The 12,305-nt window shown below is 41.4% G+C and overlaps 1 protein-coding gene across 1 annotated transcript in view; it reads left to right on the top strand.

The window, feature by feature from the left end:
- DDX21 (DExD-box helicase 21) overlaps positions 1 to 12,305 on the top strand; it is a 30,523-nt gene that overhangs the window by 1,139 nt on the left and 17,079 nt on the right. Inside the window, exons 2-6 of the mRNA XM_058189055.1 lie at positions 6,270 to 6,524; positions 8,547 to 8,622; positions 9,970 to 10,148; positions 10,434 to 10,551; positions 11,187 to 11,372. Coding sequence (XP_058045038.1) covers positions 6,270 to 6,524; positions 8,547 to 8,622; positions 9,970 to 10,148; positions 10,434 to 10,551; positions 11,187 to 11,372 — 814 coding nt within the window. The remainder of the gene's footprint in view (positions 1 to 6,269; positions 6,525 to 8,546; positions 8,623 to 9,969; positions 10,149 to 10,433; positions 10,552 to 11,186; positions 11,373 to 12,305) is intronic.

Genomic DNA, 12,305 nt, shown 5'->3' on the forward strand with positions numbered 1-12,305 from the left:
TGGTGGCAATAAATGCACCAAATATCATTTTATGCATAAATAGAATAGAATAGAATTTTTTATTGGCCAAGTGTGATTGGACACACAAGGAATTTGTCTTTGGTGCATACGGTCTCAGTGTACATAAAAGAAAAGATATCTTCATCAAGAATTCTAAGGTACAAATTCTAAGAGAGAATAGAATAGAATAGAATAGAATAGAATAGAATAGAATATTTTATTGGCCAAGTGTTTGGGCACACAAGGAATTTGTCTTGGTGCATATAAAAGAAAAGATACCTTCATCAAGGTACAACACTTAGAACACTTAATGATAGTCATAGGGTATAAATAAGCAATCAGGAAACAATATCAATATAAATCGTAAGGATACAAGCAACAAAAATACAGTCATAAGTGGAAGGAGGTGGGTGTTGGGAATGATGAGAAGATTAATAGTAGTGCAGATTTAGTAAATAGTTTGACAGTGTTGAGGGAATTATTTGTTTAGCAGAGTGATGGTGTTCGGGAAAAAACTGTCCTTGTGTCTAGTTGTTCTGGTGTGCAGTGCTCTATAGCATCGTTTTGAGGGTAGGAGTTGAAACAGTTTATGTCCAGGATGTGAGGGATCTGTAAATATTTTTACAGATAGGAAAACTAAGGTATTCTGTAATGAAAGTTTTTGTTTTTTTGTGATAGAAAACAACGAAGAGTTTAGTAAAAGGTCCTGTACAATGGATTATTCAATACATTTCCATTTCTATATATTTATACTTGTTTCTGGATATTTTCAGCATTTCTAAACATTTTATATCTGGCTATTTCCCCCCCACCCCCACCCCCCGCTCTGGATAGTTTCCTGCACCCATATTTTGGGTGTCTGTTATGTGATTGATTCCAAGAATTGGAATTAGAAATAAATCTGGAAAGGCTCTAGATTTGGGTAAAAGGAAGATCAGTTGGGATGAAGGAAATATAGTTGCCTTATTTAAATATATAACATTGTGATGATTTCTTGTTTTGAGCCTTAATTTAATATCCATCTTTGGGGATATATTTTAAAGCTTTAATTTTCAGACTTGGTTGCTTAACAATGGTAACATATTACTGAAACATTGATTATTGTTGATTTTGACAACAAAAAAAGATTTAGAAGAAATTACTCTGTTTCCTATATTTTTAATACTTATATTACAATTTTTAACCAGAAGTAGAGAAAACAATGTACATAAGCCAATTAAAATAACATTTAAAAATGTAAAGCATTTTTTAAAATTTCTTATTTTTTTTTAAAAAATGAATTGTCTTATGTTTTTACTGTAAGGTGCACAGATTGGTGTTGAATTGGGCAGCCTTGTATATTGTAAAATGAAACAACTAACATAAAATTAGTTATTAAGTTATAGTAACAAATGAAATAAAAGGAAAAAAAGAAATCCCCAAAATGGATTTGAACATGAATATGTTCAATGTCGAACAAAAGAAACATAATAAATTGATATACATCACTTAAATGCATTGCATGTATAATAATTATATTGAATTATGCATTAAAACTGTTCTTGTAAAATTATGTGCCATTTGTTTAATTAATAGAAAGATAGCTGTTCTAAAACTTGATGGGTTACAATATTCTTTAGATGTCATCTTTTATGTCTAGGGCAATAGCACATTTTGTGGATGGAGCATTAATTACCATTTAATGCGCAAAGTCTGTAGAGATTCTCAGTCATCCAGATCATGGTTGTCCCAAAGGTGCTTTTTTCAGGAGGCAAGTTTTTTCTTTGAAGACTTTTCATTTCTCATCCAAGAAGCCTCTTCAGCTCTGACAGGATAGTGGGGAATGGAAGGATTTACTATTCCTTACAGACAGCTGGTACATTTGCATCCTTTTAGAGCAGTGGTTCTCAACCTTTATAGTGCTGCGGCCCCTTTAATACAATTCCCCACGATGTGGCGACCCCTCCGTCCCAGGCGCCTGATGGACCCTGAGAGGTTCCAGACGGAGCTTGGGCCATTCCCTGAGGATCTGGCCCACGGCACGGCTGAGGAACTGGTCGTGGCCTGGGAGCGGGCCGCGGCCGGGGCCCTGGACAGTGTCGCGCCTTTGCGGCCTCTGACCCGGCATAGATCTCGTCCGGCCCCTTGGTTCTCCGAGGGGCTGAGGGAGATGAAACGCCGGAGAAGACGCCTAGAGAGCACCTGGAGGTCCAGTCGCTCCGAAGCTGATCGGACACTAGTTAGGACCTATTCTAGGACCTACCTAGTGGCAATGAGGGAAGCGAGGCGCTCCTACGCCTCCACCCTCATTGCATCGGCAGATAACCGCCCGGCCGCCCTGTTTCGGGTGACCCGCTCTCTCCTACATCAGGAGGTGCGGGATGACCCTTTGCAGGGACGAGCCGAGGAGTTTAGTGGTTATCTATACGATAAAATCGCTCAGCTGAGGGACGGTCTGGACCGAATTTGGGATGATCCAAGCAAGGGAGAGGAGGCACGTCTTGTTGAGCATATTTGGGATGAGTTTGACCCTGTGGCTCCCGAGGATGTGGACAGGTTGTTGGGGAGGCTTCACGGCACGACATGTTTACTGGACCCGTGCCCTTCCTGGCTGGTACTGGCCACTCAGGCGGTGACACGAGGCTGGCTCCAGAGGATTATCAACGCTTCTTTGTTGGACGGGGTTTTCCCTGCCGCCTTGAAAGAGGCGGTGGTGAGACCCCTCCTTAAGAAGCCCTCTTTGGACCCAGCTATTTTGGGTAATTATCGTCCAGTCTCCAACCTTCGCTTTGTTGCGAAGGTTGTAGAGAGTGCCGTGGCGACAGCTGCCCCAACACCTGGATGAAGATGTCTATCTAGACCCGTTCCAGTCCGGCTTCCGACCCGGATACAGCACGGAGACAGCTTTGGTCGCGTTGGTGGATGATCTCTGGAGGCCAGGGACAGAGGATCTTCCTCTGCCCTGGTCCTATTAGACCTCTCAGCGGCATTCGATACCATCGATCATGGTATCCTGCTGCGCCGGTTGGGGGGATTGGGAGTGGGAGGCACCGTATATCGGTGGTTCTCCTCCTATCTCTCCGACCGGTCGCAGACGGTGTTGACAGGGGGGCAGAGGTGACCGCGAGGGGCCTCACTTGTGGGGTCCCACCGGGGTCGATTCTCTCGCCTGCTGTTCAACATCTACATGAAACCGTTGGGTGAGATCATCAGTGGTTTCGGGGTGAGATACCAGCAGTACGCTGATGACACTCAGCTGTACTTTTCCACCCCGGACCACCCCAATGAAGTTGTTGAAGTGCTGTCCCGGTGTTTGGAAGCTGTACGGGTCTGGATGGGGAGAAACAGGCTCAAGCTCAATCCCTCCAAGACGGAGTGGCTGTGGGTGCCGGCACCGATTCAGTCAGCTGCAGCCGCAGCTGGCTGTTGAGGCAGTTACTGGCCCCAAAGGATAGGGTGCGCAACTTGGGTGTCCTCCTGGATGATCGGCTGTCGTTTGAAGATCATTTGACGGCCGTCTCCAGGAGGGCCTTCCACCAGGTTCGCCTGGTCCGGCAGTTGCGCCCCTTCCTTGATCGGGATGCCTTATGCACAGTCACTCATGCGCTCGTTACCTCTCGCTTGGATTACTGTAATGCTCTCTACATGGGGCTCCCCTTGAAGTGCACTCGGAGGCTTCAGTTAGTCCAGAATGCAGCTGCGCGGGTTATAGAGGGAGCTACACGTAGCTCCCATGTAACACCGCTCCTGCGCAGACTGCACTGGCTGCCTGTGGCCTTCCGGGTGCACTTTAAGGTGTTGGTTATGACCTTTAAATCGCTCCATGGCTTAGGACCTGGGTACTTACGGGACCGCCTGCTGTTACCACACGCCTCCCACCGACCCGTACGCTCCCATAGAGAGGGACTTCTCAGGGTGCCGTCCGCCAAACAATGTCGGCTGGCGGCCCCCAGGGGAAGGGCCTTCTCTGTGGGGGCTCCCACACTCTGGAACGAGCTTCCCCCGGGTTTACGCCAAATACCTGACCTTCGGACATTTCGTCGCGAACTCAAAACTCATCTTTTTATCCGCGCGGGGCTGGCTTAAATTGGGATTTTAATGTTGAATTTTATTAATTTTAAACGGGGTTTTTAACGTGGTAAATTTTAATTATTGGGCTAATTTAAATAAGTTTTTTAAATCATATTTTAAATTTGTATATTGTATGTTCGGTTTTATTATGCCTGTACACCGCCCTGAGTCCTTCGGGAGAAGGGCGGTATAAAAATCAAATAAAATAAATAAATAAATAAATAAATAAAATAATACAATTCCCCATGATGTGGTGACCCCTTTAATACAATTCCCCACGATGTGGCGACCCCAACCGTAACATTATTTTCGTTTTGAATTCATCGCGCCTGAAGCCGTATTGGCTAGCGATCTGAACTGCTTGTGATTGCCTTGAGGACGGAGGCATTAAAGCGGAGACTCCTCCCCTATTAAGTTTATCGCACCTGAAGCCAGATTAGGCTAGCGATTGGGAGTGATTGCAGCTGGCTTGAGAGGGAGACATCAGAGCAAAGATTTCTCTCTTTTTTAATTCATCGCGCCTGAAGCCAAATTCGGCTAGTGATTTGAAGAGCCTGCAGCTGGCTTATGGAGTCAACCATTGGAACGCGATTCTTCGACTCGCAAGTATACTTCCCATATTTCCGATGGTCTTAGGCGACCCTGCTGTTTTAGAGGGTCCTTGAAGCACTGGGAGGTTTATCTGTTTTCCTCAGGATCACTGAATGGTGTGGGAGCAGGAATGGATTTCCAGAGGAAAAATTGGAGACTACAGGAACGAGGAGCACTACTCAGGTGACCCTGAGGACACAGATAAACCTCCAAGTGCTTCAACCACGGATGCAAATGACCAGCTGTCTGCAAGGAGTATAAATCCTTCCATTCCCCACTATCCTGTCAGAGCTGAAGAAGCTTCTTGGATGAGAAGTGAAACAAAACAAGAAAGCCTCCTGAAAAAGCACCTTTGGGACATTTAATCCACATAGTCAGCAATTCTGGATAATCTGGACATAGAATAGATACAAACAGATTTGGTCTAGGTATGAATTCAAAGCACCTGTGTCCCAAACAGATGTGTGTCAGGGTAGGATTTGTGAGACCAGGGCAGTGGCCATTGGGGCAGCAGAGATGAGGGAACAAAAATTGGGGGTGGGGGGTGAGTTGTGTATTCGATGCTTGAATTCAGCCATGGTGGTTGAATGGTAAAGGATGGTCCCGGGAAGATCAAGGCAAAAGTTGCAGGTTGCCTGGGCCACTTAGATAATGCCATGCTTGGAATCAGGTTTGCTGCATGAGGAAGAGTAATAAAAGGAAGGAACTGAAGAGCATAAAAGGAAGGGAGGATCTGGGAAAGTCAAAACATAGGCCAGTGATGGCTAACCTTTTTGTCATTGCGTGCCAGGAGCGGCGGGTGGTCGCATGCGCATGTGCCCACTCCCACAATTCTATGCGCTCAGTCCCTGCGTACTTCTGGCAAAGTTAGCAAATGGGCTGTTTTCGGCCTCCGGGGAGGTGGGGAAGGCCGTTTTTACCCTCTCCAGATTCCTAGAGAGGCTCTGGAGCCTGGGCACAGCAAAAAACAGGCCTTCCGGTCCCACTGGAAGTTGGCAAATGGGCTGTTTCCGAAGGGCCTCCGGGGTGGGGTGGAGAGAGCCGTTTTCACCCTCCCCAGACTCCTAGAAAGGCTCTGGAGTCTGGTGAGAGAGAAAAAAACGGACCTCCACCACCCCTGAAACAGCCTGTTTCCCTACTTCTGGTGCACCCAGAAGGCCCGAAAATTAGCTGGCTGATGCGCGCATGCGCACCGGAGCTGAGCTCGCCTGCCCACCAATATGGCGGCACACATACCATAGGTTCGCCATCACGGACATAGGCCATAAGAAGGAAGATGGTGAGGTATGCAGGGTATGCCCTGAGACAAAAACCTATAAGATCCTTATAGGTTTTTGTCTCAGCCAAAACCCAGAACCACCATCTTTTGAGTTTTGCTAGTGTGTAATTCAATTTGCAGTGTGTTTTGTCTCAGATCCAAAACAAAACACTTTTTCCATTTTATGCATTCTGTCGACCCCAATAACGTATCAACATGTCGGTGGCAACAATTTCTATTCTTCTTAGTTTCTTCTGTATAAAATTATATACCTAACATTGTAATAAACGTTAGGAAAATTATTTGTGGGGGTTTGAAGAAAGTATGTCCAATAATTCAAATATGTTTCTTTGATATGCTTGCTTTACAGAAGGATAAAAAAGATAAAGCAGGAAAGCAGAAACGGAAAAAGCATACATTAGCCGAGACTGAATTACTGGATTTGGAGTTGGAGCCACCAAAAGCAAAGAAAATTAAAAAAAAGAAAGAAATGGCTGATAAAAATGAAAATGCAATTTCAGAATGCAATTCAATATCTCACATGAGTAATGGGGTAAAGCATTCAAAAAAGGAGAATAATTCTGGTGAAGATTCACATACAGAATGTGAAAGTGATCAAGATCAGGTGAGATTATTCGCTGTACTAAATATCTTTTATTTAGAATGTCAATGTCAGACATTTTACAGCTATGTCAGGACAAAGCATAATCCTGATGACTCATTAGTGTAATATTTATGTGCATTTCTATTTGAATATTAAGTATTTTTGAGATTATAAAAACATGATTTTATAGACTGGGAGTTTGAATAAAAAGCATAGAATCAGGCTGCATATCTTATTTCAAATATAGTATGTTGATATTGAGATAGAGCCACTTTCTTATGATGCTTAATAGGTAGTCCTTGTTTTAGGGACTGTTTGATTATGACAATGATGAAAAAGTAACTTTGTGACCAATACTTGCATATATGACCTTCACAGGTCTGTAAAGCAAAGGAAATCTGAAATAAGATCATAAGTGCAATTATAGTTTCACTTAGTGACTGCTTCACTTACTAACCAAGTAGCCAGTCCCAATTGTCTCTAAATGTAGACTATCTATATTGCAACAAGACATTTACGTATGAAAGTGTAATAAAAAAATATTAGAACGTGCTGAGATGGGTAGACTGACACTTAAGATAAAAGAAAAGGAAGAAACAAAATACTTTTTAACATGGGATATATTTTGCCAGTGGTTAATTAACAGAAACAGAATTTAGAGAGGTAATAAAAAATTGTATTGAAAATATTGCAAGATGGACAAACTAATTGTGTTATTATTTTGTGATTAATATTGATAAGTTTATTAAGATTACTAGTATGATTATGGTTATTGTTGTACTCAAAATTAATTATGCCCAGACAACACATTGTTCAGATAGACGTGGAATTTTTTATGTTTTTAAAGAAAAAAAATGTGCCAATAAAACATTCAAAAAAAAAAAAGACATTTACTTATCAAACATTTTATTGTCGTGCATCTCACCGAAATGTGACTCTTTTTTATTGTAAAAATACTCTAAACTTAAAATAATACTAAATAAAAAATAGGGCAGGGAGAGCATAACTGTTATATATAATCTAGCCACCTCATTAAATCTCCATTTCTGTGAGACCCCCTAAGCCTGTTCACATAATCATGTTTTAAGGGACTTCTGTAGAGGAACATCAAGGAGGGTTCCAATCTCACCACGGGAGTGGGTGGGAATGATGTTCCACAGAGTGGTTGCCATGGCAGAAAAGACCCATCAAATAGCTCCTTAGGAGACAGAGCCTGAAGCATGCAATTCCTGCTGGATCTGATATGATGGGTAGATGTAGTTGGAAAGATGCAATTCCTCCCCTATGCTATGAAGGGCGTTAAAGGCCAGAAGCAGCACTTTGAATTGGACCCAGAAGCAAACTGGCAGCCAATGCAGCTTGCAGATCAGAGGTATAATGTGTGTCGTTAATCTAGGAGCACACACACAACTGCCTGCGCTGCTGCATTTTGCACCAGCTGAAACATCTGCCTGCTCATCAAGGGCAGCCCCATGCAGAGCACATTACAGAGGTTCACCCTGGAGAAGTTCAGGGCATGAATGACTGAGGGGAGCCCCTTGATCCAGCAACTCACATCATTGTTAAGGAACTGCCAACCTTCAATATTAAACTCAGTGGATGAGTGATGTAACTTAACAGGCAGGTTCATATGTTTGTTAAACATAGCAGTAATCAGATCCTAAAGTTATGAAATGTATTAATAACTGAAAACAACCTTTTAGAATTACCAGTGTTTTTTGTCATATTCCATATGACAATGCTACCATGCAGAACATATAACAACACAATTGTTAGTATTTATCCTCCATTATTTTATATTTTCCTATTCTTTGTATTTCTGATGTTCATCTTTGGTGCATTTTGTATTTAACATTCTTAGCACATCTATGTTATTATACACATACATGCATGCCTACATACATTATTGCTCTGTAAAGAAATAACAGTAGTTGCATTTAATTTGTTTCCCCTAGGAATATTTGAAAGTGGGTACTGAGTACTGTAGATGCTTTTTTTTTCTTTCAGTTCTTTAAACTGCTTTTTATTTTTTGTTTAAAATAGGAACTAACAGCAGAACAAAGGGAAGGTGCTTTTGCCAATTTTGATATCTCTAAAGCAACCCTTGATCTTCTGAAAGGTATACCGATTGAATGTTTTCAGCCTGAAGCAAATTTTCACTTATTTTCTAACTCTGGTAGCCTGATGATCTCTGCATGAGAGGATTTGATGTTAGCAGATGTGAATTGGTATAATTGAAATATTCCTAAATTCATTGATGAGTTACTGTCTGCAAAAGATTTACATAGATATTAACTTGGTTTTCAAGTGAATATGTTATTCTTTTCTTTTGGAAGTAAGGGGTCAAATTTTGGCTTATTATGTTACTATGATTCTTACTAGATCCTGTAAATTCATGAATAAATTTCATGTTCTTTAGAAAAGCTCAGAGATAAAACTTGAGGAATAATAACGTTTGGTGCCAATACAACATTTCATGTAGATCCACAAACTATATGCAGCTTGGTTAAAAATGATAAGAGAGCTATAATTTATTGGTGAAAACACCTGAGTAGTATCAAATCCTTTTATAATTGATTTTTTGCATATTTCTGTAGGGAGGTTGTCTCCAGACATTTTTTTTTAACATTCTAGAGTTCAGGATCATTCTAAAGGTAAAGTTAAAGGTTCCCCTCACACATACGTGCTAGTCGTTCCTGACTAGGGGGTGGTGCTCATCTCCGTTTCAAAGCCGAAGAGCCAGCACTGTCCAAAGACGTCTCCACGGTCATGTGGCCGGCATGGCTAAACGCCAAAGGTGCACGGAACGCTGTTACCTTCCTACCAAAGGTGGTCCCTATTTTTGTACTTGCATTTTTTATACGCTTTTGAACTGCTAGGTTGGCAGAAGCTGGGACAAGTAACGGGATTCGTTATTTATCCTAGGGATTCGAACTGCTGAACTGCTGACCTTTTGATCAAGAAGCTCAGTGTCTTAGCCACTGAATCACCATGTTCCCAGCAGGGTCATTCTAGAATTCAGCAATTAGATGTAGCCTCAGGACAAAAGAAAAAAAATATGCCATGATCTATGGGATTAATTATCTGGATAAATTTCTAGCATTTATCAGTCTCAAGAACTTTAAGATTTGTGGACTTTATGTAGGCTGGAAGTCTGGGAGTTGAAGCCCACACATGTTAAAGGTTTTGGGCTTGAGAAACACTGTTCAAGGAAGGAAGGAAGGAAGGAAGGAAGGAAGGAAGGAAGATTTGATTCATAGATCTGACGGATGTTGTTGCTTTTAGGTAGAATGCTGGACTCCATGTGACTGAGTATAATAATTTGTAAAGTATTTAATAAAAATGTCTCTAGCATAGTCTCTCTTGTGTATTTTTTTTTAAAGTTTTGTTACAGAAAAATTGAGGACTACTCATGATAAGCATATATTTTTCTAAAGAAAATCTAAATGTATTCTGCCTTTCCTAGCTCGTGGTGTCACCTACCTGTTTCCCGTACAAGTGAAGACTTTCAAGCCAGTATTTGAAGGCAAAGACGTGATTGCCCAAGCTCGGACAGGAACAGGGAAGACATTCTCCTTTGCCATTCCATTAATTGAAAAACTTGATAGAGATCCACAGGAAAGAAAAAGAGGCCGTTCACCAAGGGTAATGAAGCATGGGTGAAATGTTCCCGGATCAGACCGGATTGCGTGATCTGGTAGCGATTGTGGCCGGGAGTTTGGCGATCCTGTAGCGATGGCGGAGCAAAGCTCTGCCCATCTACCCGGGTGTCATTACTTCCTGGTTTGTGTTTTTCATGTGGGCTGCAGATCTATTTACCTTAATGTCTTTATTATGTTTGGGGGAATGAGGAGGATGATTCAACTTTCTCTTAGAAACTTCTGATCTAATTGTACAAGAATCCACAAATAATTCTTTGTTTGTAATTAGGTACTAGTTCTAACTCCAACCAGAGAATTGGCAATGCAAGTTGCCAGAGACTTCAAAGATATTACAAAGAAACTTACCGTGGCTTGTTTTTATGGAGGAACAGCGTATAATGGACAGTGTAAGAAAGTACAAGTTGCTTTTTGATGATACGACATTTCAGTTTAAAAATATATTTTTAAAAACTGTTTTTAATGTGCATTATGTTGCTCCATAATCATTTGTTGGACTCAGAAATGTAAATAAACATGTAACGTGTTATTTTAATGCGTTATTTGAAATAGCTGAAAATTTACATATCAAACTGAAACAAAATCAATTTAATCTTATGCATACTTGAAGGAACGTTTTAGTGTGTGATGCTTTAGATATTTTAGAGTGGTGCTTAGTTTAAAGCAGGGGTCTCTAACCTGGGCAACTTTAAGCCTGGAGGACTTCAACTCCTAGAATTCCCTAGCCAGCTTTGCTGGCTGGGGAATTCTGGGAATTGAAGTCCTCCAGGCTTAAAGTTGCCCAGGTTGGAGACCCCTGCTTTAAAGTAAATGTTCATTGTGGCTTTAGATTCTTATATTTGTAAAATTATTTAGAATATGCATTAAATTAAGCACACGAAGATGAAAATCGTTGGAACTTGCTTGGTGACTAATATAGTTCAAACTCATAAGTAATGCTGAGAGATTTCAGAACCTTGGCCTTACGATAATTCTTAGAGTCAAGCATTAAATTTGATATATAACATGTTAAAATTCCTTCTAGTGGATCTAATTAGAAATGGCATTGACATCCTGGTTGGGACTCCTGGTCGAATAAAAGATCACCTCCAGAATAATAAATTGGACATTTCTAAATTGAGACATGTCGTCTTGGATGAAGTTGATCAGATGTTGGATATGGGATTTGCTGATCAAGTAGAAGAAATCTTAGTGAATTCTTACAAGAAAGGTAAACATGTTGTCTGTGTACCTGTTCCATTTTGGAATCTTCTGTTCCTAGGTTTTAATGCTCAGAGAATATGTAAGGGATTAAGTGCAAGACTAGGAAAACCAGTTGGTCCATTTATTATTATTTATTTATTTATTTAATCATATTTGTATACCGCCCTATCTCCCGAGGGACTCAGGGCGGTTAACAGGCACTTAACACATAAATACAGCATAAAAAACAATTTAAAAACTTATTCTAAAAGCCCAATAACTAAAAAAATATAAAAATAAAACCCAATTTAAAACCCGTAAATTTAAAATCTAACTCAGTCCTGCGCAGATAAATAAGTATGTTTTAAGCTCGCAGCGGAAGGTCCGAAGGTCCGGAAGCTGACGAAGTCCTGGGGGTAGTTCGTTCCAGAGGGTGGGAGCCCCCACAGAGAAGGCCCTTCCCCTGGGTGTCGCCAGACGACATTGCCGCGCTGACGGCACCCTGAGGAGTCCCTCTCTATGAGAGCGCACGGTTCGGTGAGAGGTATTCGGTAGCAGTAGGCGGTCCCGTAAGTAACCCGGCCCTATGCCATTTGATCACTGATTCTATGTCATACGGTAAATTTAATTTGGAGCCAATTGTAATGTCTCAGAGCGCCTGAATATAAAAACCTGGAATGTACCGTAGTTAAAAACCTGTATCAAAATAACCTGGGATACTGTTCTGTTTCCCTTCCCCCAATACTCCCAGCAAAGAGTCCGTCAGAGGCCTTCCTTTTTTTTTCCTTTTATTTACATAGATACATGTCCTGGCCACGTCTACCCACGGGCCTGCCAAGTTTCTGGAGATAACGAGGAAATTATAGATAAGGCCAGAATTACTCACGAATATATTCTTCCCTCCATGAAATAGTTAGCTCGCGCCAAATTCATTGCTTTGTCCGAGACAAAAAACCAGGAA

The sequence above is a fragment of the Ahaetulla prasina genome, chromosome 6 (assembly GCF_028640845.1).
Source record: "Ahaetulla prasina isolate Xishuangbanna chromosome 6, ASM2864084v1, whole genome shotgun sequence".
NCBI classification, from domain to species: domain Eukaryota; kingdom Metazoa; phylum Chordata; class Lepidosauria; order Squamata; family Colubridae; genus Ahaetulla; species Ahaetulla prasina.